This window comes from Anomaloglossus baeobatrachus, chromosome 6 (genome assembly GCF_048569485.1).
Source record: "Anomaloglossus baeobatrachus isolate aAnoBae1 chromosome 6, aAnoBae1.hap1, whole genome shotgun sequence".
In the NCBI taxonomy this organism is placed as follows: Eukaryota; Metazoa; Chordata; class Amphibia; order Anura; family Aromobatidae; genus Anomaloglossus; species Anomaloglossus baeobatrachus.
In genome coordinates this window covers 471,191,814-471,216,413 of record NC_134358.1, presented here as the reverse complement: position 1 = coordinate 471,216,413, position 24,600 = coordinate 471,191,814, and the positions used below count along the sequence as shown (strand labels likewise).

The 24,600-nt window shown below is 43.6% G+C and overlaps 1 protein-coding gene across 1 annotated transcript in view; it reads left to right on the top strand.

Moving 5' to 3' along the window:
• The window catches only part of TAX1BP1 (Tax1 binding protein 1), a 124,849-nt gene that overhangs the window by 62,614 nt on the left and 37,635 nt on the right, over window positions 1-24,600 (top strand). Inside the window, exons 6-11 of the mRNA XM_075315328.1 lie at window positions 7,181-7,329; window positions 8,082-8,172; window positions 11,234-11,419; window positions 18,157-18,405; window positions 19,983-20,132; window positions 22,036-22,123. Coding sequence (XP_075171443.1) covers window positions 7,181-7,329; window positions 8,082-8,172; window positions 11,234-11,419; window positions 18,157-18,405; window positions 19,983-20,132; window positions 22,036-22,123 — 913 coding nt within the window. The remainder of the gene's footprint in view (window positions 1-7,180; window positions 7,330-8,081; window positions 8,173-11,233; window positions 11,420-18,156; window positions 18,406-19,982; window positions 20,133-22,035; window positions 22,124-24,600) is intronic.

The following is a 24,600-nucleotide window of genomic DNA, read 5'->3' as shown; positions in this document are numbered from 1 at the left end:
TGAACAAGTGAAAATGTTCAAAATCAGTGATGCCAAGGTGTGTAAAAAAATATAAATAATAAATATACTGTGTGTATATGTATGTATGTGTATATATATATATATATATATGTGTATGTGTATGTGTGTGTATGTATATATATATATATATATATTATGGATATTTAGTAAAAATAAAATGTCACTTTGTCCTGCAAAGAGTGCGGTCCCCTGACATAGAGCATATAAAAATTTCCCTTTTAAATACCCTGCCACTTTTCTCATGCCAGTAGATTTATTTTATCAAGTGTCATTCATTTTGTTACAATTCTGGTTTGCACCAAATGAAAATATTACATTAGAGACACACTCAATGGAAATGTTTCACCGTGCCTCATCCCTGCTGCGGTATATTAAAGGCATCAGATTTATACTTATAAGGGCTGTGACCCTCTTAGTTTGATCGTTCCTTATGTTGATGCTTATTTTGCTATAGTTGGTAATCAATTGAGACCTCTAGGCCTCCTCTCACTTATTCTTTATCCATTGTGCTTGTATTATGTAATGGCTTAATAAAACACTTTGAAATATAAGTGTTCAGAAATAATGAAAGACATAAACCTGCCATCGATGATCTCCTGCATGACCCGGCCCTGCTGATCGGAGCTGCCATAGTCCGGTCTGCTACATGCCTTTAATGCCCACTTGGTGTGAGAACTGTGTGCCCAGGTAAATGCCAGGATGAGATGTGTGATAGATTGCTGATGGTGAGTTTATTATTATCTTTAATTAGTTGGAGCCTTTTTTAGGTATACGATACACAGTGGAACCTTGGTTTAAGAGTAACTTGGTTTGAGAGCGTTTTGCAAGACAAGCAAAGCTTTCTAAGAATGTGTAACTTGGTTTAAGAGCAATGCTTTACAATAGGAGCAAATACTCACTGTGCACACTTCCGGTTCTGTCCTTTCTCCACGCTCTGACCCGCTCTGGAGGTAACTTTCTGTCCATATGTACTGTATACTGTATACAGTATACCATTGTACAGTATATACTATATAGCACGTCAGTATTGTACTTTCTTTTGGCTAACCAGTGCAGCACATTGCTTGTACTCTACTTCTCCCTCACCAACAATTCTATTGTAAGCTAATGTGCAGTTTAATTTTTATGCTTTTTACTGTACAGTATTTTGTATTGCACTGTAATAATTTTATATGAACAGTACATTATATTGTATTACTGTAACAAGTTTGTATAAATACTGTAAATATTTTTGGGCTGTGGAATAAATTGTCTGCTTTTCAATTATTTCCTATGGGAAAATTTGCTTTGATATAAGAGTAACCTGGTTTAAGAGCGCACTGCCGGAACCAATTATGCTCGTACTCCAAGGTTCTACTGTTGTATAGTGTTTCACTTGTAGCCAATTCTTTTAATATATTGCAATTTTAATCAGTCTTGATTCTCTAAAAACCTATGTTCACACGTTGCTGCAAAATCTGATCTCTTGGTCGTAAAAACACTGCTTCCAAAAAGCAGGTTGTGCTGCGTTTTGTTGATTTTGTTTTTTTTTTTGGTGTCATTTATCTAAAGTACTTGTTTAAAGTTAGTTTCATTCAGAGCAAAAGCAGCAAAAAGTTGTGTTTTTTTTTTTTCCAGTGTTTTTGCACTTTCTCATTGCAAAAAAAAATAAATGCAAAAGCACTGACAGAATTGACATGCCGTCTCTATCAAAAACGCAGGAGTTTTCCATTTCAGTTAGGGAAAAAAAAAATCAAGTGTGCATGAGATTTTTAGAGTCTCAGGTTTTGCTGGTTCTGTAAAAAGCAGCTTTTAATTTGCATAACTCATTAAATGCAGCAAAACTAAAAAAAAAAGCATTAAAAATGCAACGTGTGAACATAGACTAATGGTGCATTTACACAACCCAAATTTGTGGCATTAAAGTAAAGCTGATGTGTAAATGTTTAGTTATCGGATCATGTGCTTCTGAAACCATTGGTAGTGAGAGCCCTGATTCCCCCAGAGACTCCCCCCGGATAATGTGCTGCCAATGGTCTTTTGTGCAGTAGAAAAGATGATTTTTCTTGGGGATTGAGCTCGCTCGTCAGGCAATCGGCAACCTGCATAGACTATAAGATTATCGTGAACAGGCATTCCTATGAACGATAATGGTGTAGTGTAAACAGGCCTCTAAATCCTCCCGTACACGCGGGATATAAATGCTTGTGCGGCCCATGATTGTCCATGCTGACACCATCGTACACATGCATGCTCGGCCCGCCTGGGCTTACTTGTTTACGATCATGACGGGTTCAGCAGACGTCTTTTTTTTTTTTTTTCTCTTGTTAGGGAATAATGGGAAAAAATTGCTTTCTTCTGGGGGGAAAATCACATTAAATTGTGGCCTTATAAATCACTGGTATTTTATTTAGCGTGGTCTGCCAGGTGATTACATCCATCGTTGGCTCTTAGTGGGTAAGATATACTGACAAGACAAACAATGTGCTGGCTGGGTATTGTAGGGACATGGTACTAATGTAGGTGAGTCACAGATTATATATTTCACAGTAAATGAATACTGTTGTTACCAATATTTGGCATGAGGCCGACTTGTATGACTGACGTCGATAACTCATCTTGGGCTTGTGACAGCGACAAAACACACGTAGCCTAACCGTAATAAAGACCAACTGGTTTATTATTTATGCCGACACCGTGCAAATGACGGCTTTGGTTAATTTTTAAAATGTGTGTTCCCTGATTGTGTTTTACTCAGTAAAATGTAAAAGTATCTTTTGATGTTTTTAACAGGGGTAGAAGCTGCGGGACATGACTCAGTCTTTCTCCAAGGGCTTAGCATGGTAACCATGGGCAGGTTGTTTTGTATTAAACACTGATATAATGTGACCTCAAGACTTCAGAAATTGCATTAGCATAACGGATTCTGTGTGTATAGGGAATCCTAGGGTTAATTCACATGTTGCACAAAGTTCTGACTGCTCCATTGGACATGCTGTAGATACGACCCCCATTAAAATCTATGAAACAAATTTTCTGTCATCAAACTTACCGCCTGGGAACATTCCCTTTTAAAGTATTAACTGCCATGTTACTAAGAAGTCATTGCCAGCGTGGTATAATTAGTGTTCTCAGACAATGGAGGTGCAGGTGGATAGCTGCTGTCTAATGGGGGTGCAAGCGGACCGCGCGTGCGCTGTCTAATGGTGCAGGTCGGGCAGCTGCCGTCTAATGGTTGTGCAGGTCGGGCAGCTGCCGTCTAATGGTTGTGCAGGCCGGACAGCTGCCGTCTAATGGTTGTGCAGGCCGGACAGCTGCCGTCCAATGGTTGTGCAGGCCGGACATCCGCTGTCCAATGGTTGTGCAGGCCGGACAGCCGCCGTCCAATGGTTGTGCAGGCCCGACAGCCGCCGTCCAATGGTTGTGCAGGCCGGACAGCCGCCGTCCAATGGTTGTGCAGGCCGGACAGCCGCCGTCCAATGGTTGTGCAGGCCGGACAGCCGCCGTCCAATGGTTGTGCAGGCCGGACAGCCGCCGTCCAATGGTTGTGCAGGCCGGACAGCTGCCGTCCAATGGTTGTGCAGGCCGGACAGCCGCCGTCCAATGGAGGTGCAGGCCGGACAGCCGCCGTCCAATGGTTGTGCAGGCCGGACAGCCGCCGTCCAATGTAGGTGCAGGCCGGACAGCCGCCGTCCAATGGAGGTGCAGGTGAACCTCAAATGTCAGAATTTTTTCTCCCCATATTTTTTTTGGGATCCAGACAGTACCCCCTGATGGAGCAGTAGAGTGCATTGTTGGCGTTCAAATGGGCCCATTGTGGGGTGGGGGTTGTCTACCGCTACAGCAAAATTGCACAAAATTTATAGATGTCTGTATTTTTGTATATTTTTTTTTTCCCCAACTAATTGGAGTGATAGAAATAATGTACAAATCCAATATTCACTCTGTACAGCCATAATTAGATTTTCCTAAAAATAAAGTTAGGTAGAGAACCTCTTTAAATAGATGAAGCCAGTTTGGTAAGACTTGTTACTCAGTACCTCTCTGTACAACCCCTGGGTGCTTGTAAAAGTTCTTTTCTTAATTACTGTAGCTCAGAGCATGATTTTACCATTAATGAGTAAACACAGCCCCTCATTATATTTTATAGTACCTGAATAGTTTGTAGCTAACTTGGATACTGTCCAGTGCCATTTCTAACTCTCAAACTACAAGATATTCAGACTTTCACTGCCAGCGGCACTGGTACCATGGGGCTCCTTCCTTGGCCTTGTGCCCTTTGTCAGGATGGCTGTGCCACTCGTGTATTTATTGTGGACATAGTCTATTTGTAATGAAAGCAAAATGAAATCCCTTGTATGTATGACATTGGCTTCATGGGTGAAAGAAAGTTTAGGTTACATACACAGAAGCAATTCAGTAGTGGTCATATTTGCTTGTAGTTGGAGTATACACCGCTCATCCATAACATTATTTATAACCCGCTATTATTGTGCTGGTTCTGTTTTTCCTACTACAGTGTTTCCCCGAAAATAAAACAGATTTAATTATTTTTTGCCACCAACAATGCACTATGGGCTTATTTTCAGGGTAGGGCTTATTTTTGGGGGAGACAGTTTTTTTGTTTTTTTTTTTAAGCTGCATGGACATTATTAAATCACAACTAGGCCTTATTTTGTGGATAGGACTTTTAAATTTAAGGCATACTCCAAAAAACTGAAAATTCCTCCCAGGACTTATTTTTGGGCTAGGGCTTATTTTCAGAAAAACACTGTAAAACATCTGACCCATTAACGTATGCAAATCATAAAAGTCCGTGGAGCCTCTGTTAGGAATCTCGACATAGAAACTAGCCAGATATCCCTCCAGGAAGGACCTAGCCAAGGAGTGGCTCTTTTTAGGAGACCACCATAACCACCATATTAATTGGCCGTTTTAGTCAATATCCAACTCTTTGACAAGTTTAAAGATATGGCCAGGGAAATACCAAGGCCAGGTATCCATCCACAGACAGCTGTTTCAGGGTATTGCCTCTCATCAGTGTGGAGTAGGATTAAGGTATACTCCAAAAAAACTGAAAATTTCTCCTAGGACTTATTTTTGGGCTAGGGCTTATTTTCGGAGAAACCCTGTAAAACCTCTGACCCATTAACGTACGCTGAACAAGACCTCAGGAGTTGTCCACTGGTAACTGCCTCCAAGACGTTATCACCAAATCCCTTACATTCTGGAGGTTGTGAGGTCTCCATCTATTGGGAATGGTTTTTCCAGTACATCCCACAGATGCTCCATCTGAAGGACCTTTCACTATCATGATGGAACAGGTCATTGGCATTAGGTAATGTCTGCAACAATGTATACGTGGCTGGTGTCTGTCAAAGTAAATCTTGCCAGGACTCTAGGTTTTCAAGTAGAGCATTTCCTAGAGCGCGGGCTCACCAACTTGCCTTCTTCCCTTGGTGCATTTCGCCAGCTGTATATGGAGTATAATTCATGAACACGTCACCAATTTTCTAAGTACATATATTTCTAAAAGTGCTATTGACATGAATTTCTCACCAGAAGTGAGTAACATCCCATCCCATCCAATCCACACAAATCAAACCAAAGTTATTTGTAATAATGAGAAATGATAATAGGGAAAAAGTATCGCACACACCTACTGAAATCTATTTAATACTTCGTAAAAAAAAAAAAGCCTTTTTTTTTTTTTTTGACAGCTTTTAAACGCCTCCTTTATGGGAAAAACTAGTCACATGCATTGCTCATGTGTGATTTTGTACCATTCTGCCACACAAACACTCTTCAAATACTGTAGGTTCCTGGGCTCCTTCTATGAACTCTGAGCTTTTGTTCCTTCCATACATTTTCTATTGGATTCAGATCAGGTGATCGGCTGGGCCATTCTAGTAACTTTATTTTCTTTCTCTGAAACCAATTGAACATTTTCTTGGCTGTGTGTTTGGGATCATTGTTTTGCTGAAATGTCCACCCTCGTTTTTTCTTAATCATCCTGGTAGATGTCAGCAAATTTTTATTAAGAATGTCTTGCTACATGTGACCATTCATCGTTCCTTCAATTATATGACGTTTGCCAATGTCGTATGCTGAAACACAGCCATACACCATGATGTTCCTACCTCCAAACCTTACTGTTGGTATGATATTCAATTCCTCCAAACATGGTGTGCAAGAATAGAATATAAAGAGTTACATTTTGGTCTCATCTGACCAGACTATACTCTCCCAGTATTCCACAGGCTTGTCGAAATGTTCTTGAGCAAACTTTAAACTATGATTGAACATGCTTTTTATTCAGCAATGAAGTCTTGCATGGTGAGCGTGCACATAGGCCATGACGTTCTTCAAAAATCTCTATAGAGCAGGAAGTATGGGTTGGATTCATGAAGACTGGCGATTTGTGTGTGCCAAGCTTGATCCCGGGTGGGTTGGAATAAGATGTTCAGCATCCTATCTAGCCAACCTCCATCCACTTTTCAAACAGTTGGCAAAATACTCGTGTCAAAAATTGTGACGTTTCACATAGTTTTACAACAGATATCTGGTGCAGACTGATGACTAGGCCTCTAAGAGTCTAATATTTGACTTACTGGCCAGTATGAATATTGCCAGGAAAAGATAAATCATCATTTTATAAGGAAAAGCATGAATATATATAATATATAAAATAATATAATATATAAAATAATATAATATATTCTATTATATTTACATTTTTCACCTAAAGGGAATGTTATGCTTAAATGATGTGGACTGTTCTATGTAGTACAGGTCATCTGATATGTTACGTACGGTGTATATCTGTACTTGTATTTTCACCTTTATGAACATGACCAGTTAGTGGCCACCACATACTGTGAACATGCAGATGGGTCACTAACTCCAACAGGGGATCCTGTTAATCACCCAGAGATTTTCTACATGTTGTATATCTCCTTTATACAATAACAAAAACTTCAATAATGCTAATTATGGACCTTTCACATCCCTATTCTTGTCTGTGTATCGTATTGGACCATTGCTTCAGGCTGTATGCCCGGTATATACCAGCAGTGGTCACTCGTATCACAACTCCTTGTATATAGTGTGGTCTTCAACTAATGTCCTCTCTCTTTTAATGTGTCGTGTGTTGTAAATAAGAGGTTTTCTTGCATTGTAGGGACTGCTTCAAGCCTCTGACATCCTAAAAGCTGAAAGTGAAGAAGTGAAGAAAGCGTGTAAGGAGATGTCTTCAAAAATTCTTCAGCTTGAAGAAGACCTTATGACTGTGACTCAGAAAGCCATTGAAAAGGAAACCGAACTAGATAGGTAAGTGGTGTGTTCAGTGCTCCTATATGTGTTTATGCGATGGGTCCTAGATTAGTCCCTTAGCTACAAGTCAGTAGAACCAAATACAAGGCATTGAGCGTGCTGACACCAGATCTTGTCGAATTGAATGTTTTGAGCACAATAATGGATATTTATCAAAATTGGTACAGAGGAAAAGTGGAGCAGTTGTCCACCAGTGAGTTCTCTGCTTTTACCTTTTTCAAAAAAAAATATAAAGAGGAATTTGATTTCACTGGCAACTACGCCGCTTCTCCTTTGCACCAGTTTTGGTTAAGTGTCTGCCACTTATTGTGCTCAATGTAGACGACTGTAGGGTGAGATGTCAGATGAAAATCCACATTTTAAAAAAAGATTTTAAAGACCCCCTTTTTTATGTGGCTCTTGGCTCTGTTTGTTTATGGGGCTTTTTTTCTATTTCAATTGAGTCAGTCAAATTTTAGAGGATATATATATATTTTTTTTTCAGCAGCTAAAACAACTCAAGAATTCATGGAAAAAAACCACACCATACCGTATGCACTGTAGGTGTCTTTTCTCTTTGAAATGAATAGGAAGAATATTCAGACAGCATATCACGCACCTTTTCATGCGGATTTTGGAGCCTAATCTGCTCTAAAATTGACATCTAGAAGGACTTGTTCACGTTAAGTCACTGTGCTTAATTCACTATCCACTTTTTGTTGGTTTTTAAATGAAATAAATAAAGCAATAACCCTTTCTCTCATTTTCAGCATAAAAGATAAACTCAAGAAAATAAAGTTAGAGCGAGAACAACTGGAATTTCAGTTAAAGAATGAGAAGGATGAGAAGGAGCTGTATAAGGTAAGCGGGTATGACGGCTACAGTATGGCTTCCAGCTGACCTGCTCATACACTACGGGTGAAGACATCTGAAGAACATATTGAGGCCATGACATAACTGCGACATTTCTCATCTTTTTTTGATGAAGTTTTTCTTGTCCCTGAAAATGAGTTGATAAATTGGTTAACGGAAGACTCCTTCACTCCCTGTGTAACAAGTATACATTCTCATAACATATACAATATTTAAAGGGAACCAATCATCAGGATTTTCGTGTATAAGCTGCAGCCAGTGCAGTACTGGCACTATCATGCACAGTGTGTACATACCATCAGGGTGCAGCTCGGGTGTTTAGGCAGTGAAATTCATCTTTATAAAGTTTGAAATTTCGTGCACTTTTTGATTGACGTGTGCACCTCTCTGTTAATGTCCGGGCGGGTTATGCAGGAGTTCCCCGCCCCCCCCACCAGCCTGTTCCTCCCTCTCTCCTGATGTCCGGGCGGGTTATGCACGTGTTCCCCGCCCCCCCCCCCGCGCCGCCTGTTCCTCCCTCCCTCTGGCTGTATGTAAATATCTAATCTTCAGAAACATGGCGCCGGAGTGGGCCTCTGCGCACAGCGCTGATCTCCGGCGCCATGTTTCTGAAGCCTGCATCACACAGCTTGGTGTTAGAGGGCGGCGCATGCGCCCTCGCTCCTTCAGATCCCGTTGTGACTGCAGGAGCGAGCGCGATCACAACAGGACTGCAGAACAGCTGATCGGAGGACGCGATTACCTGCTGCTCCTGTATCGTGCCGCCCCAGGACACCGGGCCAACACACCAGCCGGTGTGACATCGCTGTGGCGCCGCCCTCTCAGACACCAAGTTGTGTGATGCGGGGGCTTCAGAAACATGGCGCCGGAGATAAGCGCGCAGAGGCCTACTCCGGCGCCATGTTTCTGAAGATTAGATATTTACATACAGGCAGAGGGAGGGAGGGAGGAACAGGCGGCGCGGGGGGGCGGGGAACTCCTGCATAACCCGCCCGGACATCAGGAGAGAGGGAGGAACAGGCTGGTGGGGGGGCGGGGAACTCCTGCATAACCCGCCCGGACATTATCTGCAGAGGTGCACACGTCAATCAAAAAGTGCACGAAATTTCAAACTTTATAAAGTTGTATTTCACTGCCTAAACACCCGAGCTGCCCCCTGATGGTATGTACACACTGTGCCTGATAGTGCCAGTACTGCACTGGCTGCAGCTTATACACGAAAATCCTGATGATTGGTTCCCTTTAACACATACTCTGGTTAGAAGTCACGTTTTGTACTTGTGCATGTGTTACATTTATGCTTTTGGTGTCGTCTGTCTACAAAAACATTACAGTCAAATTGAAAAAAAAAATATTTTCTCCGATGGAGACCTATAAAACAATAGGTCGTGACCTAAAATTAAGAGGTGAAAGGTTTATATTAACAATGAGATCCTCACCCTCAATGCGAAGTGCGAGGCACATATGGAACAAGTTACCCTTGGAGACAGCGAGCTTTGGATCCTTCTTGTGTGGATTGAACAATAGCCTTGTTTCTTTTGTCAGAAAAAGCACAAAGTTGGAGAATGTTTTATGCTCTTGGGGTGGAGTTGGCTTCCAAAAAGGAATTTCAGTGGAAAACCTCAACAATAATTATGGGCTGAATTATGGAACCTTGGCAGGAAAGTTATTTCTCTTTTTGTTGTTGTTTGCTTGTGGGATTATTTTTCTGCTTGAGAAAATACATGTTAGGTTAGCTAGTCTCACCGTAATCTGGACGGCACAGGAGAGGCAGAAATGCAGGGAAACCAGTATTACATGGCATGGAAGTTACAATGTAGCTGTTAATTTGCCCTCTAATGTATTCATTTCCCAGTAATGACTTAAACCAAACAATATTATAGCATTTGTGTGTGTTCTTTTTAATAGATGATAGTTGAGTAGTTAAAATACATTTTCAGTATTTTAGAGAGTAGAAATGTAGGCAAAAACTGGATAAGGGCATAATTGGTGCTTTTTCCCGTTATATGCCTGCAATGTAGTATATACAGAGTATACTAGACCCAAGTGGCATGTAAAGCTAGGTTAATATTCCGGGTATACCTTTTGTAAAACTGGCAGAAAATGTTTTCCTTAACCATGTACTAACTCTTTTTTTTCTCCCTCTCTCAACTCACTCCCACTCTCTTTTCTCTTTATCTCTCCTATCTTAGTTTCTCCTCTCCCCCTTTTTATCTCCTTGCATCTTATTTTTTTTCTCCCTCTACTCCCTCCCTCACCCTCTGCTCCCTTGCTCCCTCACCCACCTCTCCTTCCCTCCCGTCCCCCCCTTCATCCTCTGCTCCCTCCCTCCAGCATGCCCGCTGCTCCTTCCCATCAGCATCTTATGCTCCCTCCCCTTTCCCACAACCCACTGCCTCCCACCCCCCCCCCCTCTTCCTCCCTCCCGTCCCCCCCTCCTTCCCTCCGGTCCCCCCCTTCATCCTTTGCTCGCGCCCTCCAACATGCCCGCTGCTCCTTCCCATCAGCATCTTATGCTCCCTCCCCTTTCCCACAACCCACTGCCTCCCACCCCCCCCCCTCCTTCCCTCCGGTCCCCCCCTTCATCCTTTGCTCGCGCCCTCCAACATGCCTGCTGCTCCTTCCCATCAGCATCCTATGGTCCCTCCCTCCTTTCCCATAACCCTCCCCCTCTCACCCCCTCTGCTCGCTCCCGCACACTCTTCTCCGTCCCGCGCTCTCTGCTCGCTCCCTCCCTCCCACGCCCTCTGCTCACTCCCGCACCCTCTTTTCCGTCCCGCGCTCTCTGCTCGCTCCTTCCCACGCCCTCTGCTCGCTCCCTCCCTCCCACGCCCTCTGCTCACTCCCGCACCCTCTTCTCCGTCCCGCGCTCTCTGCTCGCTCCTTCCCACGCCCTCTGCTCGCTCCCTCCCTCCCATGCCCTCTGCTCACTCCCGCACCCTCTTCTCCGTCCCGCGCTCTCTGCTCGCTCCCTCTCTTGTTTGAGTATTCTTTGTGTGGTATAGTCTTAATTTTGCATAAATTAATGTAAAATTTCCCTGATTTATAGATTCATTTGAAGAATACTGAAATTGAGAACACAAAGCTACTGTCAGAGGTACAGACATTAAGAAATTTAGATTTAGGTAAAGAAAATCTAATTACCCACTACAAGGAGGAGCTCAGCCAAATGAAGCTGTGTCTGTCTGACAAAGAGAAGCTGTGTGCAGAATTACTCCAGAACACCTCTGAGAAGGTGAGAACGGTGAATTGTAAGGCCTCATGCACATAAATTCACTACAGCTCGGTGCAACCTGTAAATGAAGAGTAGTACTAGAGCCCGAAAAATGTATGTGTGGGCTTATTCTGCTGTCTATATGCATTTGTCAATGTCAGAATCGCTCAGATTGTAACATTGTCATTTTTCATTTTTCTAATGTCTAAGGCTATGAACACACACCCGGCTTTTCTCCCGTTTGTCGGATCCAGCGCGCTCCCGTACAGTTTATACAGTACAGTGGCTGCGTGACAAGCTCCGGTCACGTGCTGTCATGTGACCGGAGCATGTGATCAGGAAGTTGCAGCGCAGCCACTGTACTGTATAAACTGTACGGGAGCGCACTGGATCTGACAAACGGGAGAAAAGCCGGATGTGTGTTTGTAGCCTAAGGCTGCTTTCGCACATCCGTTTTTTGCAGTGCGGCACAATCCGGCTCAAAAACCTATGCAACGGATGGGGCAAAAAAAAACTGATCCGTTGCATACGTTTTTCCATGCGGCCCATCCGGTTTTTGACGGATGCGGCTTGATACTGAGCATGCGCAGTACAAAAAAACGCATCCGGCGGCCGGATGCGTTTTTTGCCGCAGGACGCCGCATCCAGCGTCCACAGGCTTGCATTGTGAATCACGCCGGATCCGGCGCGATGCGTTTTTTTTCGCTGCACGAAAAAACGTGCCAGGCAACGTTCCATCCGGCCGCCGCATAGGCTAAATATGCCGCATCCGGCAAAAAATGGACGCAACGCAAGGCCATGCGGCACAATACGGCGCTAATGCAAGTCTATGCGGAAAAAACGCAACCGGCGGCAAAAAAAAAACGGTTGCGTTTTTTTCTGCAGAGCGCCGTATTGTGCCACACGGCAAAAAACTGATGTGTGAAAGCAGCCTTAGGATGAGCTGTTCACTTACATCTCAATATGTCCTATGGCTGGATTTGTGCCATTGTTTACTGATTTAACAATGAGTAACTTCACCTGTCAGTAGATTTCATTTGTTTGGTGACACCATTTTCTGAAACGTAACTTTATTTTAATGTTGATGCAGCTGTATGAAGGCTTGCTGTTTTTTTTCGATGCGGTGTCCTCTCCTCTGGCACCTTTCCCTCCTCTCCCACAGATTTTTGGGTGTGTCCCTTGGGTTGGGGGTGGAGGGTGTGAAGGATGAAGGGCTCATTTCCTTTCTGTTAAATCGAATCTGTCACCATGTTTATGTCACCTAATGTGACAGCGGCATAAGGTATTGGCAGAGCTCGTGATTCCAGCGGTGTTTCACTTAGGCTGCTTAGTGTGGTTTTCATAAAATCACTGTTTAATCAGCAGTAGATTATCATTAGAGGACTACTTGGCGTGCTGCAGGTAGTCCAGCATATTCATGAGCTCTGTATAACTGCTAGATCTGCAGCAGAGAAAACATTGGATAATCAAAATGACAGCAAACAGCTCAGTAAGTGACGCATCGCTGGAATCGGGGTCTCTGTCTCTACATTATGCTGCTCTCAGATGAGTGAGCAAAAACCTGTTAACAGAATTCCTTAAAGGGTGCGTGTGGCTGCTGGGTGGAGGTAGTGGTCTTGTATGGTGGTGGTGTGTTTGTCACATTTGGTATTCAATCTCATGGATTTAACATGTATAGCCTTCCGCTATTCACACTCTGTATTACTTTTTACGATTCGATCTACCAATGTGTTCTTACATAGTTACACAGGTTGAATAAAAGACCTAGCCCCATCTAGTTTAATCTTCCTCCACCAATTCTACATTTAGTCACCAAATCATTTCTAACCGATAATGTTGTGTGTACCTCTCTTGCCTCAAGCTAATCGGCGTAGACGGTGAGCACCACCCGCTGGTTAATCAGTAGTGTGCCCATCCATCTGGTGGCCAATCAGCATGGTCACTGTGTACACACCCTGGGGCAGATCAGCGTAGTTAATGGGTCCCGCCCTCTGACTAATCAATGTGGCCAGCATGCACCGGCCCCTATGACCAACCAGGGTGTGCCACCTGCCATGAATCCCACCCTTTCCTGTTTCAAACCCCACCCCAGGCTTTGTCCTTCCTGCCGCGGATTGATGGTAGCATGTGGCCCATCCTGAGGGACCCTAACCACTTTCCAGGATAGATGCCTCTTCGGAGAGGAGTCAGCCAGGCTGACTGAGACCATCAGTTTGACATGTTGCATAGGCTTTGTTCTGACCATTTCTTTTCTCTGCACGTCATCACCACAATTAAGATAATCATGTGACAAAGGCTCCTACTCCAAGCCAAAAAACTGATTTGTAAGTTACTCTGTGGAATCTAATAAAGGTAAAGACATTATTGCTGTAAATTGCATCATAACCACTTCACCACCAGGTGATTTTTACAGTTTTTCCGTTTGTTTTTTTTATGTTTTATTTTGCTCCCCTTCTTCCGAGAGCCGTAACTTCTTTTTTTTTTTTTTTACTTTTCTGTCAAACTTGCCTAATAAGAGCTTGTTTTTTGTGGGACTAATTGTACTTTTAAATGAAACCATAAGTTTTGCCATATATTGTATTGTGCTGGAAAACGGCAAAAAATTCCAAGTGTGGAAAAACTGCAAAAAAAAGTGCGATCGCACAATAGTTTTTGGGATATATTATTCACAGTGTTCACTATATGGTAAAACGGATGTGTTGGTGTGATGCCTCAGGTCAGTATGAGTTCGTAGACCCCAAACATGTATAGGTTTACTTTTATGTAAGGGGTTAAAAAAAGTCACAAGTTTGTCCAAAAAAGTGGCACACTTTTTGTTCCATTTTCCGAAACCCGTAGCGTTCTCCTTTTTCGAGATCTATGGCTCAGTGACGGCTTATTTTTGAGACTCGAGCTGATGTTTCTAACTACCATTTTTGCGCAGATGCTACATCTTGATCGCCTCTTATTGCATTTTGCGCAAAATTTGTGGCGACCAAAAATTAATTTTGACTGGACGTTTCTGAACGCGGAGATACCAAATGTGTATTTTTTATTTTTTTAAAACCCTTAATTTTCAGTGGGCTGAACAGGGGGTGATTTGAATTTTTGGGTTTAATTTTTTTTTTTCATTTTTTTTTTTTAAAACTTTTTTTTTTTTTTTTTTTTTTTTCATTTTACTAGTACCCCTAGGGGGCTATAAGGATCAGCAGTCTAATCGCTCTTTCATTTCTCCAGATCACAGCTATACAGCGGAGATCTGGGGAAAAGCTGCTTTACTCTCGCACACAACAGTCTAACGGCAGTGAGAGAAAGTGACTCTTGATAGCTACAGGAGTCATCACATGACCCTGTGCAACCATGGCAACCACCGGAAGTCACGTGATTACATCACGTGACTTCCGATGGGGGTGGGTAAGTTATCCTTTTGGCAGTGCGCTGATACATCTCGCTGTCAGAATTTGACAGCGAGATATAAGGGGTTAATAGGCACAGGTGGAGCGCGATTCCACTCGCGCCTAGCAGGCACATGTCAGCTTTTGAAATCAGCTGATTTACGCGGATCGCCGCGGACTTCCCACGGCAGGCGGCGGGGATTAACCTCACATGATCCATGACATACCTAGTACGTCATGTGTTGAGAAGAGGTTAACGGGCAGTGCACAGTCACCACAACTGTTGTCTAGCACCACAAGCAAGGCCTTTTTATATTGCTGATCAAGGAGGCAATTTAGTTTGCACCCGGACCACTATCCAGGAAGAGCCGCCATCTTACGAAGGCCGCTTGGTAAGGGCGTTTACATACACTGACCAGGGGGTACTTTGGCCTCATCCTAGGTGAGTCTGTCCAAATAGAGACCCATCGGTAAGGTGTATTTTGAGTAGACAACGGGTCTCTGGTCTCGTTCTAAGAGACTCAGACCAATCAAGAAGGACCTTTCAGTATGGTGGCGTTACAGCTCTTCTGTGCACTTCTGCTTTCAGCCAGTATCTTTGTCTCGGGAAGAGATTTCTCAGCTTAGGGCATCCTTTTAGCAGCCCATGTAACCCTGTGCCACCTTTACGCTAAATGACTAGGGCTCCCCTTTGATGAGTCCAGCCTTTAGTTCCAAGATTTCTTCTAATTCTAACGGCTGGGGTTACGGACTTGCCTTTAAATGTGAGAGATACAGAAGGCTCACACTTATTGAGGCTTCTTTAGTCAATAGGACACCATTGATTTAGAAAACAGCAGGATTATAGTTACCAAGGTTGAAAAAAGACCTAGGTCCATCTAGTTCAACCTTCCTCCACCAGTTCTACATTTCGTCACTAAGTCATTTATAACCAAAAATGTTGTGTACTGAGGAAATCATCCAGCCCTTTTTTAAAAGCTGTTATAGTATCTGCCATTACTACCTCTTGTGGTAGGGTATTCCACAGTCTGACTGCTCTAACTGTAAAGAATCCTTTCCTATTTAGCTGTCGGAATCGCTTTTCTTCCACTCGCAGTGAGTGCCCCCTGGTCCTTAGTATTGTCTTTGGAAGGAATAAGTCCTGTGCCAGTCCTTTATATTGACCACACATGTATTTATACATATAAATGAGATCTCCTCTGAGACGTCTTTTTTTCTAAGCTAAACATTTCTAACTTTTTCAACCTGTCATCATATGGAAGGCCTTCCATTCCTTGTAGTAGTCTAGTTGCCCGCCTTTGAACTGACTCTAACTTCTGAATGTCCTTTTTAAAATGTGGAGCCCAAAATTGGATCCCATATTTCAGATGTGGCCTTACAAGTGATTTATAGAGGGGTAACAATATGTTGCGATCACGGGATCTAATCTCTCTTTTTATACACCCTAGAATCTTGTTTGCTTTTGCAGCTGCTGCTTGACATTATTTAGGGTGGTAGTTTTAAATCATTGAATGGCTTTTGAGGTGGCTAGTCCATTACTTGGTTTCATCCTTTATGCTAGTCGGTCTCCACTTTATCCTAGCACTTATCACCTCCTACGGTGCTCTGCAAAGCCCCATCGCATTTAGGTGTTAATTCAACTTGTTTAGACGATTGACGTCCAGGGTGTCTGGGGATCTTACGCCTCTGAGGGTCCCACGAAAGGCCTGCTGCCGAAATTAGAGGTTCCTTCAGTAGGTGACTGGTCAGGGCAGGGCAGGAATTTTGGGGTTTCCTTTATTAAGAGAGAATTCTCCTTTCACTGCTTGGATTGGTTATTTTGATTGTTGGTTTAGCTTACTATTCTGCAGTCAGTCTAGAACTCACATTTGTTGGACAGATGCTCCCAGACACTATCCAGTCATACCTTTCCCTGGGCTGTCCTCTTCTAGACAATTTTGTGATCATTTAGTTTACCGGTAGGACTGACCATCCTCCGTTTGGAAGGCTCTTGGCTTTTTGGATCGGGTTTGTTTGACCTGTATTAGGGGGCCTGGAGCCTTAAAGGACATTTTTCTGCAATTTGAGTTAGCACATTTTTCATAGGAGACTGCCAGTGGGCAGCGCTCGTATGGCAACATCCCTCCATGTTTTTCCACCAATCAGGAAGACCTTTCCAGTTCAGATATTTAGTAATTTTTTTCTCGCTCCTTCTCCAGGACATTATGTTCTGGTGTTCAGCTCCCTCCTTTCGCCTTAGGGTAGGTCCCCGCCTTTTGCTTAAAGGAAGGAGAGCAATCTCCTCATTAAAGTGCTTTGCCTCTCGTCTCCCTGAGGGGTTCTCACACAGTCTGATGTAGTTACAACTATGCTGCTCTGCCGGTCTCTCGCAGCTTCTTTTGGATATTTTGTGTGGTCATCCTAGTATGCTTTGCAGAGGTCCGATCGCCTCTAGGGTTACCATTGCGCTCTGATTAGTTTAGCCACTAGTAAGCCTTATGGGGCATGTGCCAGTGTTCCCCTATTCAGGGTTACGGAGCTCTCTGCTTGTGCTGTAAAAGCTTTCACTATGCATAAGCTCCTCAGCCATGTAGAGCAGCTACTCTGTTATAGGTCAATACCTTTCTAAGTGTGAGGGTCCGCACCTTCACTTCTGTAGACTCAAGTCTTGGCAGGAAGAAACTGCAGGCAACAGTTGTCCAAGAAATAGCTTGAGCAGAAGTGGGAAACTTCTGTGGTAACAGTATACAGTATTTGGTTTTCATTCCCATCACAAGGGACATCTCATGGTTCTGTGTTCCCCAACGAAGTGATCAATAAAAGTAGATTTTTAGTACTCCTCATAAAATCGGTTTCTCATTAGTCTTCACCGGTGGGACACCACTCTCTACCCTGGGTGCCCGGTTGGGTGTGTATTTACATTGTCCTTTTCTTCATGCTATATTGTAATTTCTGTTCCATTATTTCCTTTACCGTTTGCTTGTCCTACTGCTTTATCACTAACTTAAGGATGCCATTAGGCAAGGTATAGTCTGCTGGGGAGGAGACAGTTTTTAGTTGTATGTAATACCTGCGTCTGCCTCCAGGAGGCAGCTACTATCCCATGGTTCTGTGCCCCCCAATGAAGACTAATGAGAATTTTACAGTGAGTAAGAAAAATCTACTTTTTCCACGATTTGTACATTTTTTGGTATAATAACTTATGGTATCCTGGAATAACTTGTATAAAATGCAATATATAAAACGTGCAAACGGCATGAAATGAGTGACAACCCTATCCCTGGTATGTTATATTCCATGAATATAAGAATCCGCTTCCCCTCTGATGGGTGAGGTTGTCGTACTTGATATACCACTATTTGTAAACCACCTTGATTTAATGTTTTTGTTTTTTCCACTTCCCAGGAAGACATTGGCTTTTTAAAACAACAGCTTCGTAAGATTGAGGATGACCATCAGGCCAGCAGACAGGAGGTTTCCTTAATGTCCAGGGAGCTTAGTGATGCAGTAAATATACGTGATAAAACTATGGCTGACCTTCATACATCTCGCCTTGAGACGGAGAGCGTGAAGATACAACTAGCCACCGCTTTGTCTGAGCTCAGCCTGCGGGATAAGCAATCATCCTCTAACAGCGTCTCAAGAAAGGATCAGGTAAGATATTAAATCTAAATCTGGGTACAGTGTGTTTCCTGCATATGTATCATTATGTATCATTATGTATGACATCTACATTGTCTGTGGTAAAAAAAATCACATGTACCACAAATATTGTTTTCTTTACTGTTAAACATCTTTGCTGTTAAACATCTGAAGCAAATCTGTCGTGCATTTTGCCCATAAAGGGTTGTTCCCATCTTCATGAATAAGCAATGTTGGATAGTTCGATCTACTGCATACATAAATGTTCAGCAAATCTAGTAAATTGTACACTTTTCTTTAGTTTACAGCTCGTTGCCATGGAGACCGACCACCACTGCTAGACAGCAGAGCATGCGCAGTGCTTACAAGCGCTTTTCTATTCAACTTGTAAGCACTGTTTCAAGCTGTAAACAAAAGAAAAGCATTAATATCTCAAGAACAGCTTCACATTTTAATAACCAGCAAATTGCAAAAGTTCTTATTCATCTGTGTCATACAGCATCATCTAAGACTATATTGTATGAAGAAAAGAATAACTTTTGAAAAGGCTTATTGTCTCATGCTTTTCTTCAGGACTACTCCCCTCCTCTTTACAAAGGGGTGATGTGATCCACAGTATGATGATTTTTGGATGGCATAGTTGAGCTGCTGGCCCAAACTGAGCAATCTGTCATAGAGCTATCAGCGGCAGCTTCACCTCTGCAACATAGGAGAAGCACAGAGAGACTGAGGCTGGTCAGATCCATTGATCTGGCTGATTTCAGATTGGCACAAGCCAGCTCTATAGGGTATAGTCTGCAAGAAGCGCATCCACCTTACTTAAAGGGATTGTTCAGGCTTGATCACTCAATTATGCCTGCAGACTTGTGAATCCTCACAGCGAGCACAGCACACACTGTCAGGATTCTCCCTTGGCAGTGGCGGGAGCAGGCGGTCATGTGACCACTAATATGCGATTTGCATACTTATGGCCATATTCGGACTAAACTTGCTCAATTCACTTTTCTAATGAGTGAGGCAGTGCATGTCTAGTTGGCGTGTCACCGCATCTATGCAAATCAGTGGCCGCTATTGTCATAGAAGAATCCTGACAGTGTGCTGTGAGGTTTCACAAGCCTGTAGTTGCATAAAGTGATTGCAGATTTTAATCCCAAGCCTGGACACCCCCTTTAAGTAACTGGCTTTTATCAGAGAGGACTTTTATTAAGAGGTAAATTGCAAAGTTGCTTATTTTTAAAAGCATTTTGCAATTTTAACCATTTAAAAAACTTCAGATAACCCCTTTAATATTAAAGGCATCAAGATCTAATCCAGATAACACCGCTACATTAGAAAATTGTATATGATTTTAGTTTGTTTAGTGTATGTAATATATAAGCCTACCTAAATAATTTACACACGTGCTAACCTATTTTGCAGCTAAATATTGGATTACGGTACATCCTATTAGCACCTCCATTACGTTTTTTTATTTTTTTTTTAGAATTCTTTCACTATAAAATTAATGCATAAATTCAATGACTTCCCCGAACGTACAACATTCCCGGTAAATATAAAACCTCGTGACGAAATGTTGATTTTCTCTTTAGGATGTGGAAAACTGTAGAGTGGAACAAGAACTTCGAAAGGAGGTTGAAGACCTGAAGCTGAGACTACAAATGGCTGCCGACCACTATAAAGAAAAATTTAAAGAATGTCAGAAGGTTCAGAAACAAGTTACAAAACTCACAGAGCAGCTTGTACGTACCTGTTTGTTGTTCTCGTGACTAATCTGATTGACGTAGCCTTAAAAGAGCAAGAAAGGATTTACATTTCAGATGCTGGGTGCACAAAATATGTAGTGTCGAAAAGCTTCCCATCACTGGCAGTGGAGGTTGGCTTTATTAACGGGAAGTCTCACATAAAGCGTCTTGATGGACTGGAACCCCTAATGAACATGGCTTCTTTTAGGACCGTTTACTAGGAAGTAGAGCATTTTTTTGAATGAGTCCTATACAGCAGGCAACAAATGCAAAGCAAGGACTTGTAGACTGTGTGTGTGTGTGTGTGTGTGTGTGTGTGTGTGTTCGTTCCACTTATGGCTTTATTTAAAAAAAAAAAACAAAAAAAACGTTGCACCTCAAACATTTGTTTTCAACTTATTGATTTTCTTCATTTATGACCTTTAAACCCTCTACTGACATGTGACTTATTAGTTTGTCAAGTGCCGGTGTATAGACCAGGCTCAAATGTTATGCCTGCACCATACCTAGATGATGCTGGCTGTATTACACGAATGGTATCCTGTTGTAACAGCAGTGACTAGAGCTTGCTCTGATTGCTTCTGTGTAACCATTTAGATGCCACTGTAATCTGTGATATTGGCGCCTACAATGAGATGGACTGAGGAGCCTGCTCAGAGCCACACGGCTGCCATCTTTGTCCTCCTGTGGCTGGGCTTCATAGGATTACATCATTTTGTCTGTATGGAGAAAGCAATCAATGATCAAAGATTCAAGATACCTCAGGGGGGTTAAAAAAAAAAAGCTGCTTCTTTCCCTATTAATATTAGAGAATTAAAAAAAAAAAAATTTGGTATTTCCATGTTTGTAAAGTGTTCAATCTAGCAAAATATAAAATTAATTAACCCAAACCATGACGACATCATGAGAATTAAAAGAAATAAAACTTGAAAAGTAGGTGTTTTTTTCTGTTGCCACAATATCCCCCCCCCCCACCCCCCCAACAAAACAAAAATGTGATCAAGATGCTGTAACCAAAATTGGTATCCATAAATCATCCTCACCACACAAAATACAAGCCCTCACATAGCTCCTTCGAGACACAAGTTGTGTCTCCAAAAATAGTGACAATTTTTTTTTTTATTTTTAAAGAAAAAAAAAAAGAAAAAATCCACATTTTTCATTTTGACTTATCTTTTGGTATCACTACAATCAGTCTCACCTGGGCAATCATGTTACGAGGTCATTTTTACCACATAATGAACACTATAAATAGAAAACCGAAAAAAAAACTGCCACAACTGCAGGTATTTGGATTTTTTTTTTTTAACCCTTTCACTGCATTTGGATTTTTTTTTTTACCCATTTTCCAATGCATTGTATGGTAGAACGAAAGATGCTAGTCACAGCCATAACTCCTGCTGCAAAAAAAGCAGCCCTCATACAGTTATGTCAGTGAATGTTATGGCTTTTTGAAGAAGGGGGGGGGGGGGGGGGGGGGGGATAAAAATGGAAGTGCTAAAATTAAAAACTGCCATGTTGTGCAGGGGTTAAATAGAGTGGCAAGGATTTAGGGTAAAACTAGCACAAGGTCCATTGCTTTACCAGAAGCTTCTCCGTGGTTTCTGTATTGCAACTCTGCCTCCATCTGTTGAATTAAAGCTGATCTTTAGTGCCACAAACTCATCTTGCACAACGTGGTACTTTCTCCATCCTTGACCTCCACTTTTGCATTCATTTGTTACCTAGCACATTGCAGTCTTCTTTTTCCTTTTCTAGCAAGCATCTTCTTTGTGTCAAACAGGATCGGTCATTTGTGCATCTGATTCTTCATTTGTAGCGTGAATGTAAACTGATCTGACTACATCTGCCATAATTGATTCATGTGTTTTTTGTTGTTTTTTTCTCTCTCCCGAATCAGAAAGCTACAGAGAGTCAGCAGAAGGCTGGAGATCTGTATGTATATAGTGAAACATCTGCTGCAGATATCCCAAATTTTACTCCACCAGGTAGGTAAGGCCCTCATGCCCACATCATGTCAATGACCCCCCCCCTCCCCCTAAACTAGTTATAGTTTTTCATGCTTTTTTGTTTACGTGCGTGCTTTTACCAATCATGTCATCAATTCTTGTATTAAAAAACCCCAGAACCATTGATCTTTTACAAGCTTCTCCCAGGAACCAGATAATATAAACACCAAAGAGAAAAGCAAGCCTATGCTAATCACCATAAAAGATGATATTTTTATTTATGAAATGATAATGTACAAGACCAAATATAAAAAAAACTACAACAGGTCAAGGAAAGAAAGGGGGAGACACCTGGCAAAAACTCAGCTGGTAAGGCACACAAAATTAAGCTGTAACATATATCATGAAATATATAAATAATTAATCAATAAAAAAAATTCATCAGTGCAAACAAATATTCTAGCAATTATAAATAAATAGTAGTGAATACATAGAAATAGTAATATATAACAGACACCAGTGTGTCAAAAAATAGCAGGTTAAGAATGTAACAGCATAAGTGCTGCAGTGCGCATGTAATTTACCAGTCCAGCGAGCCACACGTAAGGGTCAGGTCCCACCACACTCGACGCGCGTTTTGCAAGAGAAGTTTAGTCGAGTTACTATTACTATTTCTATGTATCCACTACTATTTATTTATAATTGCTATAATATTGTTTGCAGTGATGGATTTTTTCCCTTCACCACGACAGCGCCACCAGAGAGATAGGTCCGCCCATCTTAGGACAGGAAACCCACTGAAATAAAAGGGCGGCTCCTCTCTCTCGCATCAGTTTTGGTTTCCTGTCCCAGGATGGGAGCCCCAGAAGAACTGTGGCACTGCTACAGTGAAGGCGGCAGATCCTAGGGCTGTGTGGAGTCTCTAGATCCTCAGCCCTGGGAGTTTCCTAGGAGTCCTCCCTGATGAGGACAGGTGTTGGGGGTATAGCGACCCTGACACATGCGGTTCTGGTTTGGTGCCCGGCGGCTGTCCCTACCAGAGCCGCCGCTTCCTCCCTGGTTGGCGTCCCTGCTCGGCGCCCGGTGGCTGTCCCAGCAGGGGGATCGCACGATAGCAAGGAGCTAAGCGAACCTGTGTTTGCACATGCGGTCCTGGATCGGCGCCCGGCAGGTGGTGGTTCGGGCAGGTGGTTCGCATGGAAGCAGGGAGGTACTTGGGGTATTTCCTCCAGCGGTCCTGGCTCGGCGCCTGGTGGCTGTCCCTTCCAGAGACATCGCTTCCTTCCTGGCTGGTGTCCCTGCTCGGCGGCTGTTCCAGCAGGTGGTTCGCACAGCAGCATAGAGGTAAGTGGCTCTGTATGTACCCCAGCGGTCTGGACTCTGCGGCTGTCCCTCCCAGAGACGCTGCTTCCCGCCCGGCTTCGGTCCCTGCTCAGGCGCCCGACTGCTGTTGCGGAGGGTGGCTCTGCCTGCAGCACGAAGGTAAGCGTACCTGTCTTTTCCAGGGTCCTGGCTCTGTGCCCGGCGGCAGGCTTCCTCCCCAGCTCGTGTCCCGGTTTGGCGCCCGGCGGCTTCCCCAGCAGCGGTACGCATGGCCGCAGCTTCTTCCTGCCGGGGGCAGGTCGGCACGTCAGAGGTGTGCATCGCCTCTGTGCATGCGTGGTGGTCAGCAAGATGGCGCTGCCCACCGCTAACTCCTCACAGAACTGGTATGGAGGGCAGGAATCGCAGGTAGCAGCCTGTGAGTAACGCAGGCAGCAGGGGGAGAGTTAAAAAAACAAAAAAAAAAACTAACCTGCGTTCCTGCCCGGTGGCGGTCCCTGCGGGAATCGCTCTGTCTCTCTGAGCTGTGTCCCTGTTCGGCGCCCGGCGGCGGTCCCTGCAGGGGACCATGCTGGTCGGCTACAGTCAGGTTCCGTATACTGGGGTGGAGGTGCTGTCCGCTGATGCCGGACGTTGCCTCGGCACATGTGCGGTAAACAGCAAGATGGCGCTGCCCACCGCTCCTGCCTCCCTGGACTGCGAGTGGGGCGTCTTGGCTGCTCGTTCCCGTCCTCCGTCTCTACCATGGAGGAGCGTCGGGTGATGACCCTGGAGCAGCGGGGGCGGACGCAGTCGTAGCACCGCGCAGTCGATCCGGCACGCTGGAGTTCCTCAGTAGCCACTCATTCTACTGAGCTGCAGAGGGTTAGTGGCCTCTGTTTGTGTTCCTATCAGTGGGGATTTCTCTCCCTGTGGAGCTGCCGAGGCAATAGAGGGGCAAACACTGCTAGTAGAGGTTCTCCATTCTATGTATTCCCCTTTCCTCTGCAAGCTGGGGACGTTGTGCAATTCCTGCCTCCAAAGGCCAATGGCTGAGGATCCGGGCCTGGCCTCTCGTGATATGAGCGGAGGTCAGGGAGTCCCTGGAGGGGGTGTCCCGGCGGGTCATTCCAACAGCCTTTGGCAAACCTCGTAGATAGGAAGGGGGCTGCATGCTGCCGGGTCTCTTTAGGGACCTCGGATCAGTCTCCCTG